Genomic DNA, 27,018 nt, shown 5'->3' with positions numbered 1-27,018 from the left:
TCGAAATTCAATGAAGCTGCAAATCCATTCCCTGCTAGCAGTATACATATATCCTTGGATTCAAGTTATTCAGAGCTGTCGAGAGGATATGAAACATTAAGCTCCGAATCACTTGAAGTTCTCCTGTTTTCGAGGTAATCGCAGTTTAATGTTTTTCCAATATTCAAAGGCGCGTTCTGATTTCCGATTTTTACAAAGCAGGCAGGAAATAGCAATTGACCGAGATTTAATTCGACGTTCCGTAAATATAAATATCTAATACTCAATATCAACTTCGTGGTTTTTTTTCATCGATTATTTATATCACACGATAAATCGACTGACTGACAAACGTTTCAATATCCGAATCTCGTTTGCGGCTGTTAGTCAAATTTGAAACTCACTGAATAGATGCTGTACATTAAAAAATTTTACACAACATCAAAACAAGCTCTGAAAATTTTTGGAAACTTCTTCAGTGATTTGATAATAATGACCGCATAAGGTGTAACTTTTCGGAGAAGTTGATCATTTTTTCTCAGTAAAAAATTGTGTTTAATTAAGTTTAGATAGTTGAATTGATTTCGTGAACTGAAAAAATTCGTTCACTCTTTCATATGACCGAGTTATTAATTCAAATTATTGTTACTATGCATAGGCATAATTATTCTAGGGTCGCTAAGATCTTGAAAAGATCGAAAATGCAGCTTACAACTTTCAAAGCTCACCTTGTGTATAATCAAGAAGGCTGTCGTCATGGCGCTGATGATCTCCATCACCTCAAAGAAGTTATCTCGAGCATCCCAAATGGAAAAATATTGGCTCGACGAGACGAGAATCATCCAGGAAATATTAACAAACGCATTTGCTTCGTAGATACAGCAAGTCAAGTTATCCCAACGAGCTTTTCTCGGCCAAAGTCCTACCGGTTGCAGCAAACGTCGATGCAGGGTTACGTATCGTTCGTACATTTTGACACCCTCGAAAATCAACTCCTTTCGATAATGCTCCTCGTTCGACGATCGGATTTCATCCATTTTTTGCGGGCAAAGTTCCGGTTGATTTTTTTTTTTTACCAAGAAAATTGCGACTATGTGAAGTCAATGCTGGTATCTCAGGTTTATTTAAAACAAAAGACACAGATTAAAATATTACGTGCGGATTATATTTTAAGATTATTAATCTCTGCTTATGTTTGTATAGTGTGTTTCGGCTGATTTTGATTGAATGTTGAACAAGTGTTGCCAACTTGAAATATAAAACCAACCCTTGCGAGAATATTTCTAACAGTAGAAATTTGATTTTTCTTGAAAAAGTCGATGGCTTTTTTAATTTAGTGAAGAAAAAAGCATGATCATTTGGAAAAAACCAGATCGTAGAAAAGAGGTTGAACCCTCCAAGAACAATGTCATCCAGCAAAAGGACTGACGTAAATGAATAAAGTATTTCAGCAAAGCTCGATCAACGTACTTTTGAGTGAAACAAACCTTAATCGAATCGAATAATCTGTTGTAGAGATGAAAAATTCTGGAATTCACTCACTTTTATAGTCGACCCCTTTAAATGAAAATGACCGACATTCTTCCCTCAACAACAAAACGGAAGATAAAAGAAAGAACGATATTCTGGCAGAGTTGAACTCTCTCTGCAGTCAAGCCTGAAACTTGTCTGCATAATGGCGAAGACGTTGGCGCACTCGTAATTTTCTCAAGAAGGTCGAGTCTTCTCTCTCGCCTGTATATATACATCTAAAAAACAATAATAAGAATATAAATGCACTCACCGAGATACAGGTAAAAAAAAAAAACTTTCAAACTTTTCCAACTGGATCGTGAAAGAGCGTTGGATATGTTCTTACAACTTGTTCACAAGTCGAACAACCTTCTGGGAATATTCATAAGCCCAAGTGGGTGTTTCCCAGGTCGTTAATGCACGATTAAAGTTGACATGCAACGCCATTGAAAAGGAAAACTGTCGAACGGATCATTGAAATATAGATTAACCATTATCTCGAACTATTTTTCAGTTCAACAAAACTTCGAGTCGGAGAAAATCTCTCAACGGCTCAACGTGTCTAGATCAAACTTTTCGTCAAACACACCAACGAATCTTTGAATAGTAAAGATTACCAAACATCGACTTCTGGGAATTAAAAGTAACCTGAATCTTGACCATTGTGAAATTGAAATCATCTGGGTATTCGATGATTCAATGTTCCAACCTCTTTTGTAAGCTCGATGAATTAGGATTTTCATGAAATTCGGCATACGTGCATAAATGTTGAAGAAAAGCAATTGATCCTTGGAAATTTTGATCGAAACCAATTTTTCTTTCCCCTTTCCTGCTCTTCCATTTTCATCCTTCTCCCTTTCTCTCTCTCTCTCTCTCTCTCTCTGTTTAGAGAATGATCAAAAATTTAGCCCCAACATACCGAACGGTACTGAAAACGAAGCGATCCGTGACTGGTTTTGATTAAAAATTGACGAGTACCTTCCTACCCGTTTAATCGTCGAGCTTCTAGAGCAGTTCCTCTCTCGCCCCTTTAATGCTCGGGGGATTCGCCACGGTGCGATGAGTACGCAACAACGATAATAGACTTTATACCTGTTACACACTATCTCGGGTTTTGAAAGGGAAATGGTTGAGTGAAGCAGGTTTTAGGCAATATTCATTAGGTTATACAAGGTGCTCACTGCGTTGTTATTATAACGATTACCACTTATTTGTCGAATACATTAAGCCTCCCTTCCCTGTTCTTTCCCCGGCTCGTGCCTAATGAATTCGGACCAAAACACGACTGTGATATACAGTGTATACGCACCGAGGGAAAGGATTGTTTGAGCCAAGGGATATTCGTTTGATTCAACTAAATGCCATAGTCAAATTTGGCGAACACAATGCTTACTTAATTCGACGAAGTAATTTTTTCGGACGAAATACTTGTGACAACCTAATATGGAATTGAATCAAACCTTTGAATGATCATGCTGATTGTCAATTTATTCAAGATAACACGACGTGAGTTTCACGGTGATAATGTGAATTTTGGATCAGAAAAATGTGTGATTGAAATTTTTTTATCAAAACAAATTGAGCTTGTTTCAATACATGTTTAGTTGAGTCAGTAGTTCAATGGTTTGAACATGTGACGAAATCTGTTGTTACAAAAATCTTTTGCATTTACTGAACATTAGAATTATTCAAGCGTACAAAACACATTCTTCGAACGATGTCATTTATCATTCTGTTTAGTGAATATTTTGTGGGACTTACTCGATATTTAATGAATGAAAACCGAAAGCTTATTGTTGGGTATATAGAAGTCTAAACTGAACTTGTGCCATTAGCTTTTGTTTATTTATAGTCAACATTAATTTTGATGACCCAAAACTTGGTATTATGCTTTCTTCACTTGTAACAGTTCCGATGATAACTTTATATCACATTATCCGTATATAACTTCTAAACCGCCTACCCGGTTTTATTACTATCTCTGAAACTAATTCCGTAACGAGAAAGTTCACCGCCTAGTGGCCCTTCATAGTACTAGTATACCGATGTTTGCGATGAATATATTCTCTACTTGTTTCAAAGCACGTGACGTTTCTTTTACCTCTTAAACAAATCGGTGCAACTGATTCAACGAGTTACGCCAAACAAGCTCCGATTGGATCAACAAAGTATGGCATTCGATCGATGTAAGTTTTTGCTGGCTAGATTCGTGTACTGATTTTATTTGAAGTATCTAATTGTTTTTGTCAACGAAAATGAAATTTGCAGGAACAATACACAAACTTCAAATGAAATGATATTCAGTTGACTCAGTTCCGGAAACACATTAAAAGATTCACTCGAATCAACACTTCACTCAATCGCGACAAGAAAGGCTTTCGTTGGAACAAGGAATTCGCTTGGCTAAATCATTCTGACAAACTAACTAAATCGAAATTGTTGAACTGAGGTCATCGTATTTGGAACAAACAAAGGATACTAGATCAAAGTAAATGGACTCTAACAAAATCTATTTTCTTAATTCAAGAATTCCTTTCCCTCCGTGTATACAGGCTCGCAAAAATCTTCACTCTGCCGACGCGTCTGAGGAACTTATGCATACGTAATTGTATTCAATGCACAGATGCACGAATTCTGAAATGGCACAAAACGCCGATACCGTGCAGTATATAACGATGAATAATAGCATCGAGTGCTGTTACTACAGCGGGATTTCCAGTTGAAGGCTTTCCCGCATACTTGTTTCAACTTGTCTTATGCATTCGTGTTGAACACTGATCGCCTTAGCTACTTATACCGGTCTATAAAGAGACACGTGAAACTATAAAGCGAACATGTCGAACGAGCATTGAAACTTATATGAATAGAATATCGCTTCAGGTGAATCCATGCATTCTGCATGAAGTGTGTATAGAAACGTTCCTCGACAGTCGACGGAAGTTAATAAGAACCTGCAAACTATGGTTTAAATCCATCTGACTCGCTGATGCAAACGTTGGTGATATTACACATCCGCTGTTCAAAAAGTCTTCATCAATTTTAGTCGCACCGATTATACGGTGAATACGAATGAAAAAAAAAACACTGTCACATATGTGACAGAAATGAATATAAGCTCATTCGAATGAACACAATTTATAACGATTCAAAAAAAATTGAAGCAATGCGATACAATTTGAACGTATAAAATCATTGACCTCCGGTGTTCTTGATCCTATTTTAATATGTTTTTGGACTCGTTTCGCTAATCAGATTCCTCGAATCAACTGAAAGATGTTTAAGAAATTTTGCATCACATAGTACAGTTGTGTTGTGCAAATGTGATCATTAACAAACCAGTATTTTACCGTATTTACCTCGTTAAAAATCGTAGTATGTTGTAGATTTTTTAATAGAAAAAATACAAGTTTTTATGATAAACTATGAATATTTCCATTTTTGTTTGGAAACAATTTTTTGTGTAAAATAATTTTGGCTAGGCCACTAGGCTACTAGCACAAATTTATTTTTACCCTACTTTATTCATGACTGTTGGTAAACTTGTCAAACAATCTTAATACAGAGATCCGAATGTCGAATAAAATTAGACCAAAAATATCGGACTCGGAAATGAAACACCAGAGTTAAATCACTTCGAACGTTCTGATTACAAAGCCTTTTTCAAATTGTTATGAGATTTTAGCTTGCGTTCTTAAAATTTCGTTCAGATTCATTTCAATCACATCACTTCAGGGCGAAGTTGATTTATTCTAGTTCACTATAATCATTTGCGCCATTAGCAACACCACTGGAGATTTTTTGAACGTATTTTGTTTCCTTTCTCTGATCCTTGGCTCATCCTTAACCAGCTTTCTTGAAAGCTGCGACTGCGCAGCTTAAAGGGGATGAAATTTATGAAACAGAGTTGGTTTATTCGGATACACGAGGAGCTACGAAAGTAACTGTGCGAAAGAAAGTAGTAAAAACACCCTCAGTCCCATCCGGCCACAACCTATTCGAGTCTCCCTGCCTTATCTCTCAGGGTTTTCACCCTTGACTCTCTCATCCCTTCGGCAAGGGAGCCTGATCTCATCTCCGCACGAATCCCGTTAAGGATTCGAAAAATTCAAAGTATCGGTAGTTATCAATAATGTTACCATAATACGCGGCGATAATTAATAACGCAAATAATAATACAAGGCTCAGGGCCTGATGATCAAGTACATGCGGGCGAAAGAAAATCTGTTTGAAAAATGGTTCTCGAGTGCTTTACAACGGGGGTAAGCAGCATGACGCTCCTGTCCGCGTCTAATTTATGAAATACATACACTTAAATTCGGTGACTGGCGTAACGCAGCGTGGGGGTTGCGATTTTCAAATTGTAAAACGCTGTCGGGTTTCACAGCCGGGTGTGCCGGCTAACGAATTTACACAAAGGCGTTTTAGGGCTGAATTACCAGCGCGAAGCCGATGGAAGTTACGCGACGATAAGTAAGTAACGAAATAACGTGTTTAAAATCCGTAGGGCGAAACGAACAATGCCCGTGTTGCGAGTACGACGGCTTTGACAACTTTTTCAAAGACTCGACGACTAACCGTCGGGAGTTTGACACTTGGAGAAAGAATTTCTTGAGAAAAAAATACTTTATTTTTTTTTTTTTTTTTATCAAATCTGAAACGAAAATTTTTTCAAATCGAGCAAAGTTTTGTTTGATTTGCAAAATAAAAAACATGAAAATAGCTTTTTATATTTGAAAAGAGTTTTTTTCAAACCAGTCCTCTGAAACAAGCGACTGTGTATATTTATAGTTAACGAGTTGGATCGCTGAATCAAAAAAACTATTTACCCGTACCGATGAGTAAAGGATTCAAATCCAATAAAGCATTCGTTAACTTATTGTAGCAATGAAAAAATTTGTTTTCTGGATTGTAAGAAATTTTATCCAATTCAAACTTTTAATTCAACGCTCAGCGTTTAGTCTTCTTTTTTGTTTTTTCTGCCGCTTTTTATTCGTTGGACTACTTTTTCGGTAATAATTGCCAATTTTTTTTTTATTTCCAAATAGTCCTTGAAATATGCCTAATTAAAGAAAAAAATATATATATATACAAAGTTTATTTATTTATTTATTACAAAAGTAACACATGCAAACAAATGGTCAAAATTCGTACTTTTCTATGAAAAAAAGCATTTCCTGATAATCTACCGTGAGAATCCAAATGCCAATTTTTGCTCAAACTTAATACACGCCAAAAAAAAATTTCTTCTTCTCTTTGCTTGTCCGCCATATTGGATCCGCAGTTTTAAATTTTAGAATTTCAACTTCAGATTCATAATCAGCGACCCTAAAAGCACGCGCGTGCCAAATTTCAAGTGAATCGCGTGCAAGGAAAAATGTACGCATGAAAGGTTTGAAGAACTTTCCTCCGAGTGAATAACGGGAAAGAAGGAAAAATTCTCGGCTCCACTTGAGATCCATTCTCGCTCACCTATAGTTTTACAGCCCTCTATCTCTTACCGACTCCATTTCCCAACAGTTGGCACGTCGACGTTCAACCTTCTCTGCACCGGTTCGTCTCAAATAACCCGCAGTCGCAACTGATTCGAATCCGGATGTTGCGGCCTTCGACACAAGTATACGATGAAACGAAGAATATCCACTTCCGCTCAAGTTATTCGAAGATTGCTTCTCGTTCTTCCCGTTTCCACTGCAAGTCCAACTTCAAGTCTGCAGTCTTGGATTCCTGCTGCAGCGGCTTTGACTACTGGAATCTCAAGTGCGTGTTTTCACCGACGACGCGACGTTGTGAAAATTGTAATTAAATTTCGACTCTCAGTTTACTGACACTTTCGTAATATGCGTCAGTAAATTTCAGCTAACAAGATTGGTTTCCCTGTAAACGATGCCCACTTTTTTTATTAATTTTGTTACGAGGCGTGCTCACATTGCGTAGAGATAAAATAATTTTGTTCGTTAGATGCGAAGGTAGAAAATACTGGAATTACAAACAGAAGCTTAGATATCGATGCATGGTTTCAAACCGCTTCAGAAATGGGGAAGAATCCAGTAAATTTAGTTGATTTCATTCCACCAATGACTCGTTTCATTCAAACCAATCAAGGCTCATAATCAATACCGGTTCAACGTTGTAAAATCAAATATTTAACGATGCCAACGGAGTTAAAAAAATGTTTAAATGATATCAGCCATCGTGGAGTGAAATTGCACGAGATTGCTTATATTTTTTTTAAAGTTTGTAAATGATTTGAAATGAATAGCATCAATGTCTAAGTTGCATGTTGTTGAAAACGCCAATATTTTCTATTTTTCTGGATCGAAAATCTCAATTAATTCAAAAATGTGGGTGACGAATGACAACGTAATCATTTCTCACCTTGCCAATACAAGCAGGGTGTCAAAAGTTTTCCAGCATCGTTCGTGGAAAGTGGTCGATGTCTCGGGTGACGTATCGCCGATACTTACCCAGGGGATATACCTTGCTTGACTGCCGATCGCGAGAGTTGTGTAGGTACTTCGCGTAGCCTCCGGGATCCTCGTGAGTATTAATCCACGTCAGGTGCTCGCTCCATTTCTTCTTCTTGTTCTTGATTTCCGATTATCTGTACCTCGTATGCATTTATACCTACAGCCTGAATTTTCAACGACAAAATGGTCCATTGTCTGTTACATTTCAATGCGCATGCGCTACGATCAGGCGGCAATTGTTTGCCAGGGTGACCAACTGTCATAAAGAACCCCACAGAATCCTTATGGAAATTGGCATGGATGGAATAAGTCACAGGATCCTGCCTATTTTTGAGAATGAACCGTTCAGTTTTTCGAGTAATTTTTTTGATTTCAAGTCCCCTTGAAGTGTTATTCGTGAAAATCACTACATTCATATACATCAAAAAATCTGAACACCTTTCTCCCGATGCCTGTATATCGGAAACTACTGATTTTCGGGACTTGTATTCATTAGAACTTTTGATCAGGAGGTTATGTACTATAACATATTGAAAATCGAAACGATTCTACAGGAAGTCAATTTCTATAAGGATTCTGCGAGGTGCTATAGACGAAATATCGCCGCGATGTATATAACCTCAAAATTTTTGACAGCTGTCGGTATTGAAAACAACTGCAAGCGGTAACTGCCAAAATTTTTGAGGTTACGTTCACGACGGTTGGTCACCCTGGCAAATAACTGCTTTCGGATTGTGGCGCATGCGCATTATGCTATAAATATTCTGTCGTTAGATATCAGTGGTCGTTGGTAAACCACTCTGCATGTGCCTGCGCGGGAATTTCATTTTTCGAACGGCAGTAAATTTAGTCGATTTCATTTGAACCGGCGTCGAAATCTTACAGTCGAAAAATTGAAAGCCCTTTGTTGAGGCGAAGAAAAATATAAACCGGTAAATGTCGCAACCCGTATTTGAAAGAAGTATTTCCGCACGCGCGAATCGCAAAAACTCGCGTTTTGCCAAAGTTTCTTTCACCAAGCCCCGAAAGGATCACTTGACCCCAACGTCTTACGTGCCTTGCTTTATCAATCCTGCCGATATTCGCGTTAAGCCTTCTCCACTCGCTATACCCCAAAGAAACATAACTATTCCAAATCGCATTAGTATTCTACTTGCGGTTATTGTTCACCAATATGTTTACACCGGTACGCAGCTGTCTTCAGGTAAGGCGAAGCCGGTCTTCGTATCGTCCGGACGATGTTTCGATAGGCCGAGGAAGAATTGCTTTTCGTTATAGTTATAACGTTAAGTTATAAGTGGCGGTTGCTATGATGACCGATTTATTTCTCTTTTTCTCGTTCTGATACGTTTCTCCCCAATTTATCTGATTGTGAGTTATTGGCCTAACGAACGAGTATAAAAGTGCACAGCTTTTACACTCATTTGGAATAGTTTCTTGTGCAAACAAAGCAAAACGATAAAAACACCTACATAAAGAAATAATGAAACACCATATTCGAATTTCCATATTCTTCATTATTGTTGTGAATGGTTTCTCTCTGATTTCCATGTACAAGACAATGTTTAACTTTCTACATTTAATTGTTTCATCACTGTAACGTCGATACGGATGTAGATTAGTATTAAGGAGGTTCTACAGGAAGTGCGATAGTCAAATTGATTGGAATAAAATTTGAATCTTTCACTTACTTGACTCACGTATTGTTCGTTGAGATTTGGCAACACTGTGCGGATTAAACGAAATAGCAAAAACCGATGGCAACCCAACTTAACCCTGCAGCTCGTGCATCATTGCCAAATCTATCATGCTGTTTGAGGTACCGTAAAATTATGTCTTTTTCGATGTAAAATTATCAATATCTCATTTAATAAGTACTCATGTTCCAAAACTTTTACACATATCGTTAATTTGAACCTTTCTTACTAACATTTTTTTATCTCGCTAGAAGAAAAAAACTTTTGGAAGGTGAACAAATTTCCATAGGAAGCCATCTTAATCGAATCCAGAAGCTGGAATTTTTAGTTTACAACCACTGGGCTCTGAAGTTGTGAATCGGTGTTAAACTTCAGGAAAGCATTCAAGCCATAAAACCCCACCAGCGTGCCAAATTTTAACAAATATTAACTTTTCATTCTTTTACCACTGTAACCTCCTAAAAGATTCAGGGGATTTTACTTCACGGTTCAAGAAATTGGAGAAGTAGGTACACGTTCAAAGAATATATTCAATTAAGCACTGCGTATTTGCCGTACGTACAGAGGACGAAGAGAGTAGCCATGAAAGATTCGACGTCCGGTCATCATGGGAGGATGAAATTTTACTCAAGGTAATCAAATCATCCTTTAATCGGAATTTAAACACTCGGATATACCTAATTTAATGTAATTAGACAAAACTTTATCCAACCAAGTTTCACTTAAAGGACCAGCGAAAGACTTAATTTGCCATTACGTATTCCATATGTGTAAGGCGTGAGTGTTGTTTCAACGAGATTTTCCCCTAACCCCACTTAAAGGATAAAACGTGCATTAGGATGCGTGAAAACCGTTTAAAATATCTCCAGCAATGTTGTTCGCGTCAATGATAGTGATCGTAAAATAAAACAACATCCGTACTTTGTGATAACAATGAATCTAAACAAATTCGAACGAAAAAACTTAAGATGTCAACTATTCCTAAAAATGGTTTCGTAATTAGAACGGTCAAAATGATCCAACTCTCGTGTTTCTTACCCGATTCTAATTTGGTTGGATTTATTTTGTTCAGCATAAAAGTCTTCACAGATCGTCTAAAAAAATTTTTACAACGCGCATAGAAATTTTCCTGCGTGGTAGGCACGGTCCTGATTATGTTGTTTTGAACTGTTTTTTCACCCGTTACGTTGCCAGTTTGAATAATCCACCATGCTCGCTAAAATTGTGTATCTTTTCTCAGCTTGCTTCTACAAACAGTACGATGCTGGTCTTGCGGTTTCACAAATCCCAAGCTATGAGGCAATGGCAAGACTAACGTTGTGTTGGTGGATAAGCGGAGATAAAAGATGCAAAATTTCGGAGATCACTTTTCAAGATCAATACATTTTTCCATGAAGCATATAATGAAAAATTCGTCGATTGTGAATTATAAGAAATCGAATTTAAACGTCCAACAATTCGTACAAAAAATTATTTCTCGGAATCTGAATAGTGAAAAAGAGAATAAATTATCGACAAATACTATCTTTAAATTAAAAATAATTGGAATAAACCCTTTTTGACATATCGTACCTTATATCCTTGTGATCGTCAGCCTTAAGGATTTACTGGCTATACATTCTCAACCAAAAGTAAGTAAATATTGAATAATTTGTGTTAAGATAAAAATCGGAAAAAATCAAACGTGATAAAAACGATAAGAAAATTAAATTTGAATAATAATAATGCCCAAAAGTTATCGATAAATTGATTAAACGAAACATTGCTCAACAAATTTTCTAGGAACGTTTTTTTTTTTTTTTTTTTTCTTTCATGTAAAATTAAATCGCTAAATCTTCTGAATACACGTGTATTTTTTCAGAATTATATAATTGTTTTGAAATTTCCGTTTTCGAAAATTTGTAAAAGTTGTATTCACGAAACTCTTCGTTCAATGCCCCGGAAACTTTTCAATTGTAATGTACAACGCTTTTACGAAATCGGATCGAAAATTCATGATTTTTCTTCCATTTTTCAAAATTTACAATTTTCGAAAGCTGAAGTTTCAAAATAATGAAAAAATTCTTTGAAAATTCATCCCTATTCAGAAAAATCAACGAATTCATTTCACGTGACAGAAGAAAACATTCCCTGAAAATTTGTTAAACAATATTTTGTTTAAAAAATTCATTGATAACTTCTGGGCATTATTATTATTTGAATCGAATTTTATTATCGTCTTTATCGTGGTTGAACTTTATTCAGATTTTTATCTTATTTGGAAGTATTCAATATTGTCAAGGAGACTCACTTTTGATCGTGAATGTACAGCCAGGAGGTACATCTTTAAGGATGTACAGGCGTGTGGGTCAAAATCGTGCCAGGTCAATGAAGGTGATAAAAATTGTTTTCACTTTTATTCGAAACACCTGCGTAAAATTTGAAAGCGATTTTCTGAACCATACCGGATTTATTTTACTTTCAATTTTTCGAGATTTTAAATTGAACCTTGCAGTTTTCCACGAGAATCAATGTAAAATCCAGAAATCAATCACAAGTAAAATAACTCCGGTACGGCTCAGAAAATCAGATTCAAATTTCACCCAGGTGTTTAAAATCAAAGTGAGAACAATTTGTATAATTTTTATTTACCTGGTACGATTTCGAGCCACGTGCCTGTAGATCCTTGAATAGCGCCTCGATACACCCTCGCAGTAAATGGGGTAGGAAATGGTGGTGAGCCGGGGATTTTCGCAGCTATCTTAAACGGCGCGTCACCCAGTCGGACAGCGAGATAATTCCGGTAATCGGGTAATCTCCCTTGTCTTTACCCCTAATCCGATCATCTTTCTCTTCTCAACTTCAGCACGCCGTCCGACCGACCCTCCAGCCGCTCCTCAATTCTCATCTCCTTCGTCGTCCTCGCATTAACATTCATGCCCGCTTCCAGACCCTACCTAGTATATTTCATCGCTATACCAAGCGTATAGGTATACATACCGATGTGTTCTCTTGGCTTAACGAAACGGGCGGCGTAACCGTTGCATTTGATTACCCGGCCGATAAAGTGTAAACCGATATTACGACTCACGTGAAGTGCACACATTTTACTAGAATTTCTTTATAACAACATATGTTTACGGCACGAATCGGTTACACGGCTTTGTAACTAAGAATCCTGTCGAAATATTACCGCGAAATTGCACTACCAGTTTTCTTACAACGCTCCGTAAGACTTGTGACGCGAGTAGCGAAAAGAAATACGAGTAAATCACCTCGTGCCGGATTCCATTCCATTTGTCTCGCACAATCTTACCCAAACTTTTGAAACCACGTAAAAATCACACGATGATACTAGCAATTAACTGTCAATGCCCCTTCAATATCTTTCTACAAATCTATTCAAACATATTCGTGCAAGTGGATTACGAAAGATGAATTCCCGAAGGTTGAAAGGTAATCATCGAGCTTGTGGCAATAAATTACGTTTTTAGATCCAACTGGTCCACGTAGGTCAGCTATTAAAATTACTTGCATTTATGGTAGTAGCGAAAAGTGTCTGAAACATTTGCACAGTTTTCAGTTGAAACGGTAGTACAAATTCAACATGGCCGCTGTTGACTCACCTGACAATTTATTTCGATCACAGGATTAGTTTCAGGATTCCCCAGTCATCGAGTGCTGTTCGAAGTCGAAGAGAAAAGTGGCAAGAATAGTTTAGCTTTAGTTTTAACATTGATCGAAGCCCAAATACTAAGAATTCGCCTATCGCCTATCGCCTGTATTCACTGCTCATTTTGCGTGTGTTCACGCGCCGTAACCAAACTTCCATTGAAGATCTTCATGATGAATACCTCGTTTATGCGAATGTGCGAGTTCAAACGGCAGGCATCGACTAAGCGTTGTTGAATCCAAAGGAGTGTGTCACACTAGTTCTTCCTATTGATGGTGTTTCAACTATTTTTAATAAAATGACGTGCAAATTTAATATTGTGGCTGTGAAATCACATAAAACTATAAATCATAATTTGATTGATGAAATGAGAATGATTTGGCTACAGTTCAAGTACCTAAATAATTCGTGAAATAGTATCTGATACTAGCTATGGAACAATTTGTTTCGTTGAATAAAAATTTATTCACTATTTAATCGAATTCTGATGAATCACAGAAGTTTTCCTGTTTTATTTCGTGCCACAGGTAATTAGGAATTCAGGTCACGATCAGCTGAATTACCGAGTTTAGCAAAATTTTACGCTTTACATGTCTGCATTACGATACTATGAATTAATATGGGTGTTATTATCGGGTCTGAAATGTCACGTAAGAACAAATTGACGACGGTTTCTACGTACGAGATTTCTGTTCCGATGTGTAGAAAGCTATGCGAGGAACGTTGATGAAATATGTAGATTGCTATTTAATTTGAGTGTCTCAGAACGTTGGCGCGAAAATTGATATTGACTCAATACACACATGCAACAAAATGTGATCAAGACGTATCACACGATTTGAAAATTCTATTTTCCCAATAATATGAAACGTTCCCTCTGCGGATAATCTTTTGACGTCTTTGCTTTTCATCACGTTTGGTGATATAAGAAAAGTATTAATTTTAGTCGAAAATCAATTTTACTAATTTCAACGAATCTTCACGTGTTCGAACTACTGTAATCCGAACAAAAAGCTTTTTAGAAAACTGTCGGTATGTCTGACGAATTCCCGCGACGATCTCGGAAATGGTGCGATGAAAAGAACTGAAACTTACAGGATTTTACAATCAAATGATGGGCAATTCAATTTAAACTGCCGATTTTATCGGAAATAAATCGATTTTCAGTGTTTTCCCGAAAAAATGTATACTTTTTCCTCCTCATTACTTTTTCTAAGTAATCGATAACCTATGCTCATCCCAGTTTGTATATTTATTTTTAAAAAAATGTATAAATTATTTGTTTTTCAGAAAGAAAAATTTCGAAACTTTTCCATTACGCTGCCAAGTCCTGTCAGTTTCAAATTTTTCACTCGTCTATTTTCGAGATCATTCCACAAGTTTGTCGGATAGACTGATAGACTCTTTTCTGTTCACGATGATGAAAAGTGTCGCGATAAAACTGTTTTTCCGGCATGTTTTCTACAGAAATAATAATCTCGCAAAATATTTCACCTTGAATAGGTTCTGCGGATTTTTTATCCTGAATAATCACTACATTCTGTTTGTATTACGCGCAAGTACAATAAACTACTTCACAAAATCTGATTCGTTCCGTCAAATTATCACTGTCTAAAAGTGACTTGCCTTGAAATAAGAATCCTTCAATCATCCAAACCTGCAGGATCAATTAATTTCTATACTCATCTTTCTGCTGGAACATATCTTGCGAATTAGCTGTACGCTGATTGTTGATTGAGAGATATCAACCGGAAATTGCGAGGCCTTCGTATCGGGTGTTTAAATCTTAAGGATGGTCTATTATTCTGATACCAGAGCTGAATTCGAGAGTTGTAACCAACGGTTACCTCACCGAAAATGTTCACGTGTCAAATCATAAGATCTTTTAAAAGAATTCAGCGTTTAATTTTTTACACGATTCATCTTGTAAATTCGATAAAATGAATAAAAAATCACGTAGCAAATTACAAAAGCACGAATCATCAGACATACTGGATCAAAAATCACACGGTTCATTCACATTTATTTTATCGAAATTACAAGATAAATCATGCAATAAATTGCATGCTGAATTCTTTCAAAATATTTCACGAGCAAATCTCTAAACACGTATTAAATTCACGTTGTTACACAATCGCAAAAGAGATTTATTTGCCTTCTGGCTTTTTAAGCTACTCTATAATTATATATGTAACTTAACGGTGCAGTCTGAAAAGCTGAGCGCTTTGTAAGTTTAAGCTACGGAAACCAAAAAAATATATACACATGTGTACACTGTAATTTCGACTTCCTTTTTTTACTACCTCATGTGAAACCCTTGCTGCTGAAACGACTCTGTTACAGAGTAAAGTTTTGGCATTAACACTCTGAAGCACCATCCGACAAATTTATGACGCCCTCTTATAGACTTAGGGCTATCGTCTGTATACTTTATTGGCCAAGAGCCTGAAAACTCTGGAATTTGGGGATTCGTTTCGAGGTAAAATCGAGGCTCTGGCTTAAAAATTAGAACAATTTTTTTTTTTCTTCCACAGATATAAGTTTTTATTGAATTTTTGTTACGCATCTTTGAGTGGATTTTTATGTAAAAAAAAGAAAAAATCGTAAATTAGTCATTTCATTCCGACGAATGAAGATTTCCGTCCACTCGGATTTTTTGACTGTTTTTTGCTAGTAACATCCGTTGAAAGCTCAACGGATGTGCTTTTGAAGAACTTTTCTGCATGCAGTTTAAATTCGATTCGAAGTTTCGGTTTGATGTCTGTCAGTCCGTGTTCGCATCGTGTGTGCTGTACCACTTAGTGAAATTCAAAGTTGTTGCAGCTTTTCCAGTTGTCAATAATCAACTTATCTATATTGATCCACAGGACTCCTATTTCTAAATACCTCGTACCAAATTTCCGTATTCATGTACGAAAATTTCATTTTCTAGATCAATTTGTATATTACTGAAATACTTACTCGTGCATTTGTTCTTTAAATTTACCGTTTAAATTTTCCTTGGGCTTGAATTAGGCGAAAGCTCAGTGTTCAACAATTTTTAAACGCCGCAAAGTATGTTTAAGTATCAATTTCAGTGATTCGTGAAAACGTAATAATGTGGCTTGAAATGTTTTAAAAAAATTTCTTTGAAAAATTCATCAAACGCGACACCGAAAATATGTATTATTTATCAATTCATAAGTAAAAATAATTGATCCATTGTTTTTTGGGCACGAAATAAAATTTCATCTCAAAAATATGAACTGAACAAATCTTTAATCGCAGTAAACTTTTTAACAACAGGAGCCTTCGAATAAAGGATATAGAATTTTTTCACTTATGACTAATTCGGCAGCTCATTCGGTGTGTCAAAAATATTATTCGTGAGAAAATCAGGCTCAAATATACGGCTTAATTATGAGGAGTGTTAAAAGCCTGTTCTCATGGCATTTCCTCCCCGTAACTCAACCTTGAAAAGAGGGTGAAATATTTCAAGAGAAATTCGACGAAGCGACCCTTGAGCAAGATACTTAAATGTTTAACTTACGAGCGTTGATTTCATAGTCTCTGAATGCCGAGAGCAAGATAATCCATTAAAGGTTGGTCTGAATAAACGGGGGACAAAGCTAGTCTCTGCAAGCTTTGAATCTCATCGCGGAGGTTTCGTTTCATCCAATCAGAATCCTCGAATATATAGCCGGCTAGTTGCACAGCTCCGGGGGAGGACAAGTTGCGATAAGAAGGTACGTCCACCGTTTCGGCTTCAATCTTGAACAGCATCGCGAAAAAGATACAGAGGACAAGCTTGAGAGACGCGAGCTGGAAAGCATCAGGAATTTGTCCCATAATATTAGCATAAAAGAAATATCTCGGAGAAATCTCATTAACGCCAGGACACGTAGATATAAGGAAAAAAAGTTTCGTGCAAGAAACTTGGCGAGACATTTTTCAACGGTCGAAGCTACGCCCATGAATATTTCATCCAACAAGCCAATTAATAATTATTCCTAAAAACGGTGTAGGAATTCATCGAACACTTTAAGTTGTGAATTACATTGTACCAAAATATTTACATTTGCATCTCTCAGTTTTTTTTTTTTACGATATTTATAATCAGATTTTCAATCATTCGATGCGTTAATTGTTGTAGGAAGGTAGTATTTTTCATACGTCATTAGCTTGTGCTTTCTGATCAACTCGATTCGGATCTGACGGTGTGATTCTTTTTTTCTCAACCCATTTTTTAGGAGGTTATAAATTTCCGCAGTTTCTAACCGCAGTTTAGACGTAGTTTTTTATTTCTCATAACCGATGACAGGAATTGTTATACAAGTGAATTATTCGAGTCGCTTTTTTATATCAAATTCTATTAGACGTTCCAAATTAGGACTGTGAGGAGTGATTTGTTGCCGCTGTGAGTACAAAGAAAATGGCGGGACGTCCAGCCAACGTGGAAATTTCAGGGAATTTATAAAGTTAAAGTGACGGCATCATTTTTTAACCACTAAATTTTGAAAATTTTCTCAGAAGTCATCGTCGACTCAGAAATAGTACGAATTAATATTGGTCGATATATTTAGAGCTTTGAATGATACGATAAGTCAGTTAATAAAAATGAAGAGCTTCTTAATTGATTAAACGAATCGCGTAAATTTTACGCAAAGTCTATTCGGCTCAAAAAAATTATTCGCAAAAAATAGTTTTGTATAATATAGAAATGAAACATAAACTAAGAGATCGTGAAAACCTTACTTTATAACATACCTTGTTTTTCGGCAGAAAACGGAATAAAAAAACTAACGTTTAGGTGATATTTTTCTGCACAGAGTGGCGACAAATCAAGTTTTATGTGCCAGATTTAAATTTCTTGGAGAATTTAACGTGAGGAACGTTCACGGCATGACTTACTGGTTGTAATTATTCACGACGTGAATAAAGGGGAAAAACCGTTGCTGTGGTTCATTCCGACTTAAATCATCAGCGGAAATTTGAAACTTTCACGAGTATTTCAAAGGTTTTGCGAAAATTGAAGACACTTTTACATTTGGCATACGTTTAGAAATATCCAACGCGAAGAATGGTTAAGAAATTGGATCTAGTTCAATAAGTTTGACAGACTGAGCACAGTTGTATCTGAAATAAATCTATAATATTAAATAACTTATCACGTACGTAAGTATAAAATATTTTATAGATAGTACCAGAAATTGTTTGTCTTCGGTAAAATTGTTAACTGACAATTTTTCCCAACAGGAAAGAATTGGTCGAAACTTTGCACTTCGTGTTTGACCCAAAAGTATAAAAAATACCGTCAAGGTGGAGATTGAAGTTGAAAAAACGCTCCGCCCTTGAGATTTAAAAACTTCGGTCTCCTTAGGCGTTATTTGTAAGACAGCGTTCCTCTTGTCTAGTTACGTCTTCTGGGAAGAAAAAATAAGACAAAATGAAATAAAAAAATAAAAAAGTAAAAAATAAAGAAAAATGATTACGGAAAGATCTTATCAAGGCAGCTGGCAAATTGAAAAGGCTGACAAATGGCTGTTCTGTGCAAATGTGTTCGCGCGCCTGGCTGGTTCGTTCTTGCGGTAGTTTTTCCCCGTTCCAAGAGGCAGCAGCTGAAGTAGGCCAACCCTAGATACTTCATCCAGCATCCCCGGGATGCCGATCTACGTCTAGACTTGGCTGTCGGACGGGTCACGAGAATATTGCAACGAAACCGAGGATCAAGACTCCGGCGACGTTTTCTCATCTGCGGATATTCCCCATCGCTTGGCAGCATTGTTGTTCCGATCGGAATTATACCGATTTGGATTTGGAATTGCGAATTCGTGCCAAAGATAAGGTAAAAAATCATGCCGAGAAGAAAATCTTCCTGAATAATTACACGGCGTTGGGTTACTTGGGCGCAAACAATACACGATGGATCTTTTGATTAAATTGCTTATCGCGTATCTTCCAGTGTTGCCATAGTGAGTTATCGTTTAGTACTAGACAATAGCGTCACAGCGTGAGAGATTAAGAATTTTCCTACTAAATCGGCGTGCACTTCGAATCAAATAGAGTATATAATAAATACGTAGAAACGTTGGCATTTTACTGTTTTTTTTTTTTTTACTCTTCTCCCTTCCAATCTTACACGAACATGACAGTTTTTATTTATAACGTACCGTCCGATCATGAGTCACAGCTTCGACTTTTGAAACTGTAAAGTAAAACAATAGTTATTTTGAACACGATTTACGGAAAATTCGTCGAATCCAACACAACCCAAACAAATACAAAGCCAGAAGAACTCAACACAACACAACTTAACCCAGTAAATTGTCATTTTTTAATTTATGAATCGAAACTTGACGTAGAAAATTTTTTAAATCGTTCCAATTCAGTAAAGAAGAGTGTCATAGATGTCAGAACGACACCTTTTGACAAGAGACTAGTTAGTTTCGTATTTAGAGTAACTTATATAACGTATTTTCATGTACCTGTTTGTTAATAATTTGTTTAATTCAAATTAAACGTACTAGAATTTTTGAAACTCCTCATGACCAATGCAATGAAAGTCCGATTTAATTTTCCTTACCTGATAAAAAGTAAACATTGGCTAAGGTATATTCAAAGAATTTCAGGCATCTTCCAAATCCCTAAAATAATCAACCGATTAGAATAAAATTGACGTAAATAAAAACCTTCTTACATGAATGAAGTAAATATTTTGACAATTCAAATCACCCTAATTATTTGAATGGTCCTTGGCAAATATTCACTTCTTGTTGGAAAAAAATTAATTAGATAATCAAACATTGCAAACGTTGCATTGATCTATGCAGGTGAATTATATTTTATTGTTAGTACGTCTTAATTGAATGAAAAAAAAACTCAGTCTGAAACACGTGAATATATATACTTGTGAAAAACAGTACAGACGAGGTTCCAGAGAATTCCGTTAAATTGATCAACTAGCAGCTGCGACGTCTGTAACCCGTTTTTTCGACCCTCCTCCCTTGAATTTATTCCCAAGAAACTGCGTCTGACGCGTTGACGGATTACGGATTGCGTGGCGGCCGGGCGACTCGAAGTTGAGTTAGAGAGTGTAAATGTTCTCCAAGGCCTGGCAGTTCCCTACCTTATGTAATACACAAGGCAGAATCTTGGTACTGCACGCTCTGTGTGTGAGGAAAATCGTTAACACAACCTCTCTCAACGAGATTCGCAGCCTCTAGCACCCATTAACCCTTAATTTGGCTAGGTTGCAATTACAGCTAAGGCTAGTATTACCCAGTTGGTATAAGTTTCGAGTGAGAAGTGCCAGCAAGTTCGCGGAGGCGCGTAATAACTTGAATATCAGTTACTTCCAAGGGGGCGTTGAGCACAAAACCTGCAGGGGAAGTGAAAAAGGTCTGTTCAAACATCCCTAGGCCTGAAATTCTAGGAAAAAATCTAGGGAAAAACTTGAATCCGAGCAAATTCGAGTTCCGCAAGCTCAGATATCAACGATTTGATACCAACTTGATTATCAGTTACTTCCACAGAGCGTTGAGCACAAAACCTGCAGGGGAAGTGAAAAAGATCTGTTCAAACATCCCTAGGCCTGAAATTCTAGGAAAAAATTTAGGGAAAAACTTGAATCCGAGCAAATTCGAATTCCGCAAGCTCAGATATCAACGATTTGATATCAACTTGAATATCAGTTACTTCCACAGAGCGTTGAGCACAAAACGTGCAGGGAAAGTGAAAAAGATCTGCTCAAACATCGCTAGTGATGAAATTCTAAGGAAAAATTTCGAGAAAAAACTTGAATTAACGATTTGAGAAGAAGTTTTGCTGTTAGAAAATTCAAAATGATTGAGCTCTGATGTTTTCCAATTTTTCCTTTTTGAATTTGTTCTCATTCCTTATATCGATTTTATTATTTGCATTTGAATTTATGAAAATTTCCCACTCATATCGTCTGTGAAACGTACAATATAGAACTTATTCCACACTTTTAAAACTTCATGTTTTCGGTGATTTATCTTCATTTTATTTCGCATGCTCAACAGTCGAGTCGTTGTTATATTATAAGATTAATGTGCCCTACCTTTTCCTGCCTCTTTTCAAATTATCCTCCAGGGTGCAATAAATATATGCTGCCCATTCACTTACATGCTTGTTTACTCGTTCCGCTATTCATCTCCCCGTTTTTCCTCTCATAAGCAACATTGCTGGTTAAATGCGTGCCGCAGAATACGAATTTCTTCAATAACAAATATCAATAATGGATATGCAATTTTCGTAATTTAAAAAATTCCTTCCCCTTAGCATCTCGAGAGAATCACAATTCTGAAATTGACTTTAAAACTGCGTTGAAATGTGACCGAAAAATTGACTCGTTTATCCGTAAAATTTTGGTTACTAATAGATTATTATTTTGTTTCTAATGACTGTGAAATCCGCCAACAATGAAATTTATTCCCACGTATTTTATTCATCGACTATTTTTGTCCGGTTACCCCGGAGTCAAAATACGGGGGTGTAATTTACCCGAGAAAGTTTTCGCAAGGCTCCGTTCGATCTCCATATTCACTTTTCGGTATGAAAATTTACAGGAGCTTGTCGCAAGCTGCCAACGCCCAATTCATCATCTCCGGGAAAATTGTGAACCGGGGGATTTCAACCGACGTATTTTCGTATTACGTACACCAAACTCAAAGACGAGAGGTACAATGTGGAGCGGGAAAAAAGTACTTATACTTGAGTATTCGCGCTGAGAGAAATTTTGTTTCTTATACAGTTACTAGAACATCTTTGTAAAATGGTTGTCGTTACGTTAACAGTTTGAATATCGTTGAAATTACAAGAAAATGTGTTACCGGTTATTATTTAGTGTGATTTTCATTGTCAACTATTAAATCTTTTGATTACAGACTTTTCAGTGATGCAGGTGAAAAATTAATACACACGGAGCGAAAGGAGTATTTTAGTCACGTGATATTCGTTTAATTGCCAAAACTTAATATACTCGTAGAATTGAATCAAGCCTTTGAATAAAAATTTTGTATCAAAAAAATGTGAGATTGAAATGACTAAACATTTGATTGAACGCACCTTAGTCGTTTTGTTTTAAAACTATTAAATTATTGTATCAAAACAAATTAAGCTCATTCTCTTTGATGTATTGTCAAGTGAAGATTTCAATGGTTGAAAGCAGGTATCAAAATTTGTTGTTAGAAAAAGCTTTTGCATTGACTGAACATTAGAGTTATTCAAGCGTACAAAACACATTCTCCAAATGATATCATTCATCATTCTGTTAGGTGAATATTTTGTGGGACTTACTCGATATTTGATGGATGAGAACCGAAAACTCATTGTTGTGTATATAAAAGTCTAAACTGAACTTGTGCCATTAGTTTTTGTTTATTTGTAGTCAACATCAGTTTCGGTGACTCGAAACTTGGTATTATGCTTTCTTCACTTGTAACAGGTCTGATGATAACTTTATATCACATTATCCGTATCTAACTTCTAAGCCGCCTACCCGGTTTTATAACTATCTCTGAAACTAATTCCGTAACGAGAAAGTTCACCACCTAGTGGCCCTTCATAGTACTAGTATACCGATGTTTACGATGAATATATTCTCTACTTGTTTCAAAGCACGTGATGTTTCTTTTACCTCTTAAACAAATTGGTGCAACTGATTCAACGAGTTACGCCAAAAAAGCTCCGGTTGGATCAACGAATTACGGCATTCGATCGATGTAAATTTTTTGTTGGCTAAATTCGTGTACTCATTTTATTTGAAGTACCTAATTGTTTCTGTCAACGAAAACGCGCCTTGAAGGAACAATGCACAAACTTCGAATGAAATGATATTTGGTTGACTCAATTTCGGAAATACATCAAAAGGTTTACTGGAATTGATACTTCACTCGATCGCGACAAGAAAGGCTTTCATTGAATCAAGGAATTCGCTTGTCTCAATCATTCTGACAAACTATCTAAATCGAAATTGTTGAATCGAGGTCATCGTATTTGGAACAAATAAGGGATACCAGATTAAAGTGAATGGAATCTGTTCTGTTAATTCAAAAAATTTTATCCCTCCGTGTAGTCAAATACTATATAATATTAAAAAGAAAATAATACAACAACGAGAAATGTCTCACTTGAGTCTCGGCATCAGCAGTGTATGATTCTGATTCACCGTAAAGTGAACACCGCGTTCATCCATCCGAAGAGCCCGCAGATTTCTGTAACATAATTCTCGTATGGTTTAATTAAACCACCGGTGAAATCACGCCGTCTAGCGGTTTGGATGGCGGTTCTTAGGAAAAAAACTAGCTACAGCGTTTAAAATTCATGCAACAAGTCGTTTGTATCAATTCGACACCCACAATTACAGCAAAGTATCTTCGAATGGAATGAAAAAATCTTGCAAATTCTAAATACCGTACAGCAAACGTATAGTAAATTTACAAATATAATACATTTATTACATAATTTAGTAAATACAAAATACGCTTTTGCGTTTCTCCAATCAAGTTAAACAAGATTAAAAAATTTTATGGCAAATTTAATAAAAATGTTCAGTAATTCGCTTTAAAACGCTACAATTTTCAGTCGGCTACACTTTTGCGTAGTAAATGTGTAGTAAATTTACGAACATCTGTAACAGTGCGTGAAAACTCCAGCATTGCCGCATAACGCTGCTTGTAATGTTCGAGTATAAATAGCAAGTTTGTATGGGAATAACCGAGTGGCAGAACCTCGTAGAAATCCTGACAGTATGCCGGAACTATTCTGTAACTTTACTACCAAAGTTATATCGGAGAGAGAATTTCCCGTATTGAATTCAACTCATGTAACGCATGTGAAATAAATTTTAGAATGTGGATACAGTTGTTTTCTATGAAATTTTTTTTACAACCCGACGATCGCAAACACTGCCAATTTTAAGTTCATAGTCAAAAATGTTGAAGAAAGGAAAAAAAGTCAAAGAAACCAAAAGGCGTTTCGGCAAGTTATTTTGCAACGAGTTTCTGAGCTTGCGGAGCTGTTGAAAAGTTATTCGAATTTTTCTTTTTCAATTATCAATACTTCAAAGTTGAAAACTTTGCGCATAAAAATTTGCTGTCGCATCTACTGGCTTTTATCGGGACAATAGAAATCCGAGATAAATCCAATTGTTATCTCAAATTAGTGTTTTGTTTTTCAATTGCAAAACTTGAGTGCATCGCTTAAATTAATTTCCTGCCCAAAGTTGATATCCTTTCCATAAAGACTGGTGAAAAATTTTGACTCAGGCAAAATACCAGCAACATATCGTCTCATCGATCGAAGGATAACGGAATCTTTATATCTGTATAAAGGATACGAGAAGGATTATAAATTGAGACGTGCAGAAGGAGGAATAGAAATCAGAAAGTGAGCTTAGAGTGAGCCGAATTAAAGAGTATTTATACCGAGTGGTCGAAAGCGCGGCCCATCTTCCGGTGATTGATGACGCTCAAATTTGCATTGGCTCCTCCCAATCCTGGTCTACGAATATCATATAAACCATCCTCCCATTTAATGCGGTCAATATACTATAAGCCATAACAATACATAAGCAGCCCTATATATCTACATATATTATACATACCTTCTACTTTGAATATGCCTTTGCCGGAATCATTAATAACCGACGTTGCGCTTTTATTCCGGTAAAGCAGAACAGGAAAGTTTACTTTCGATCCTGGTCGCCTTTGCTTATAGTCTCAAAATTTTCCTATTGAAAATCGCTGCCTCATACTTATTTTAGGCTGTGGACATATGGTAGATTACAAATTTCACTGTAAAGGCAATCTCCTGACGGGAAATGGTGTATGGATCGAAGAAGTCATTGTTTTTCTAACTCTCCGAAAAATCAATCCCTCAAACGAATAATTAAAACTATTTGAAGAAAGCAGCGGAAAGCTCAGAATTCATTATCGCTGGCTGAAATTATAAGTACAGGATTTATTGATCAAAGAAGTCATTCTTTTTATAACTTTCCGTAAAATCAATCTCTCAAATGAGTATTCAAAAATATTTGAAAAAAGCACGGGAAAGCTCGGAATTGATTGATCGTTAATTGAAATTACAGGTATAAGATTTATTGACCAAAGAAGTCATTCTTTTTCTAACTCTTCGTAAAATCAATCTCTTAAATAAATATTGAAAACTATTTGAAGAAAGCACCGGAAAGCTCAGAATTGATTGATCGTTAATTGAAATTACAGGTATAGGATTTATTGATCAAAGAAGTCATTCTTTTTATAACTTTCCGCGAAATCAATCTCTTATATAAATATTCAAAGTTATTTGAAAAAAGCACGGAAAAGCTGAGAATTGATTGATCGTCGGGTGAAATTATAAGTAGTTACTGTTCTTTTCTCTTTAACTCGGTATATCTGAAACTTTGTCACAAAATCTAAGGAAAAAGGAATATTGTGAAGTCTTCTTCTGATGAACGTAACTACGGGGGTAAATGTTGAATAATCGATTATTATAACTGATCGTCGACCTGGACGTAATGAACATCGGCGAAAAGGTCCTTGAATAATGAATTCCATTAATCACTTGATCACATGCAAACACGGTGATCAAACAAGGCTGGGAAAGTTTTTTTTTTTTTACTTCAAACCGATTTTATTTTATTTAAAAAAGCGATCAGAACAGAATAATTCGGATTATTGACAATACTGAAAATTCAGAGGAAACAATATCTCGTAACCTTATTTTTTTGTTACAGAATTCTCAAAAAAGACATACAAATTTCCACCGTGAAGAAAGCTGATTTAAGCTAAGGTATCAATTTCAATACCTCAAAAAAAGTTCCAGAATCGCCTTCTCAGAAAATTTTACGAGAAACAAAAAGAAATTTTTTTGGGTCGAGTATGAGAGAAAGGAAATTTGAAGGGATCGTATAATGTTTCAATTGAAATTTCTTTGTGCTATTTCATATTATGGAAAAATTATGTGAGGAGGGAAAAGGGTGCGTCGAGTTTTGAGTATTATTCAAATTATAGGGGTGCGGTAAGTCGATTGAGGCATCGCGTCTCGTCGTTCTTGAGAAATTTTTTGCTCGTGCCGAGATCATGAAAGGGTGATCAATCTTTGACCGCGGACATAAGAGATTTGTGAGATGAGACCGAGAAAAGAAATTGTACTGATTTGAAAAATGAGTAAATATACCGTAAATATGATGTTATACGTCCTCCTTATTTTGAATCGAGAACAGATTTTTCACGACAAAAAACTGAAAAAAAAAAAACAGGTCGACTTTCCAACGAAGTTTTCCACCGAAGCCACAGTCTGCATAAATATTTTTTAGTGCTCACTAAGCGTTCGAAATGTTTCTTTGTTCTCATATTCAAATCCCAGAACTTTATTCGTTTTTTTTTTCCTTCAAAATTCGAAGAAGAAATTTTCTTCAGTTAGGATAATTATAATCTAAAGAACATAAAATGAACGAACTCGGAAGGAAAAATTAATACTTTCGTATCATTATAAAATTGCCTAATCTTTGTCGGTAAGGCTTTAAATTTTCACCGGTTATTTTTCTCCATGTTTGAGTTGTACAAAAGACCCTGAAAATGATGAAAAATTCATTCTTGCTTCATTGAAAAAGTAACGTTAAGATTTCATTGTTAGTAAAAATGCGAACGAATATTTTTTTAAATATCGGGAAAGAAGGCGAAATTTCTATCGTGCAGTACGAAAACTA

At 36.1% G+C, this 27,018-nt stretch overlaps 1 protein-coding gene across 5 annotated transcripts in view; it reads right to left on the bottom strand.

Moving 5' to 3' along the window:
• LOC124308834 (odorant receptor 13a-like) overlaps nt 1-27,018 on the bottom strand; it is a 117,322-nt gene that overhangs the window by 5,087 nt on the left and 85,217 nt on the right. For 4 of the 5 annotated variants that reach the window (XM_046771966.1, XM_046771965.1, XM_046771967.1 and 1 more), the window contains 2 exons: nt 1,522-1,727; nt 708-1,092 (listed from right to left, as the gene is read on the bottom strand). In XM_046771966.1, the coding sequence (XP_046627922.1) occupies nt 708-1,016 (309 nt within the window). In that variant the 5' untranslated portion in view covers nt 1,017-1,092; nt 1,522-1,727. Of the gene's footprint in view, nt 1-707; nt 1,093-1,521; nt 1,728-27,018 lie in introns of those variants that run through there. The other variant, XM_046771969.1, reaches the window with a different exon arrangement.

This window comes from Neodiprion virginianus, chromosome 7 (genome assembly GCF_021901495.1).
Source record: "Neodiprion virginianus isolate iyNeoVirg1 chromosome 7, iyNeoVirg1.1, whole genome shotgun sequence".
Lineage (NCBI taxonomy): Eukaryota > Metazoa > Arthropoda > Insecta > Hymenoptera > Diprionidae > Neodiprion > Neodiprion virginianus.
The sequence above is the reverse complement of the archived record's forward strand: the minus strand, read 5'-3'. Positions and strand labels throughout refer to the sequence as shown.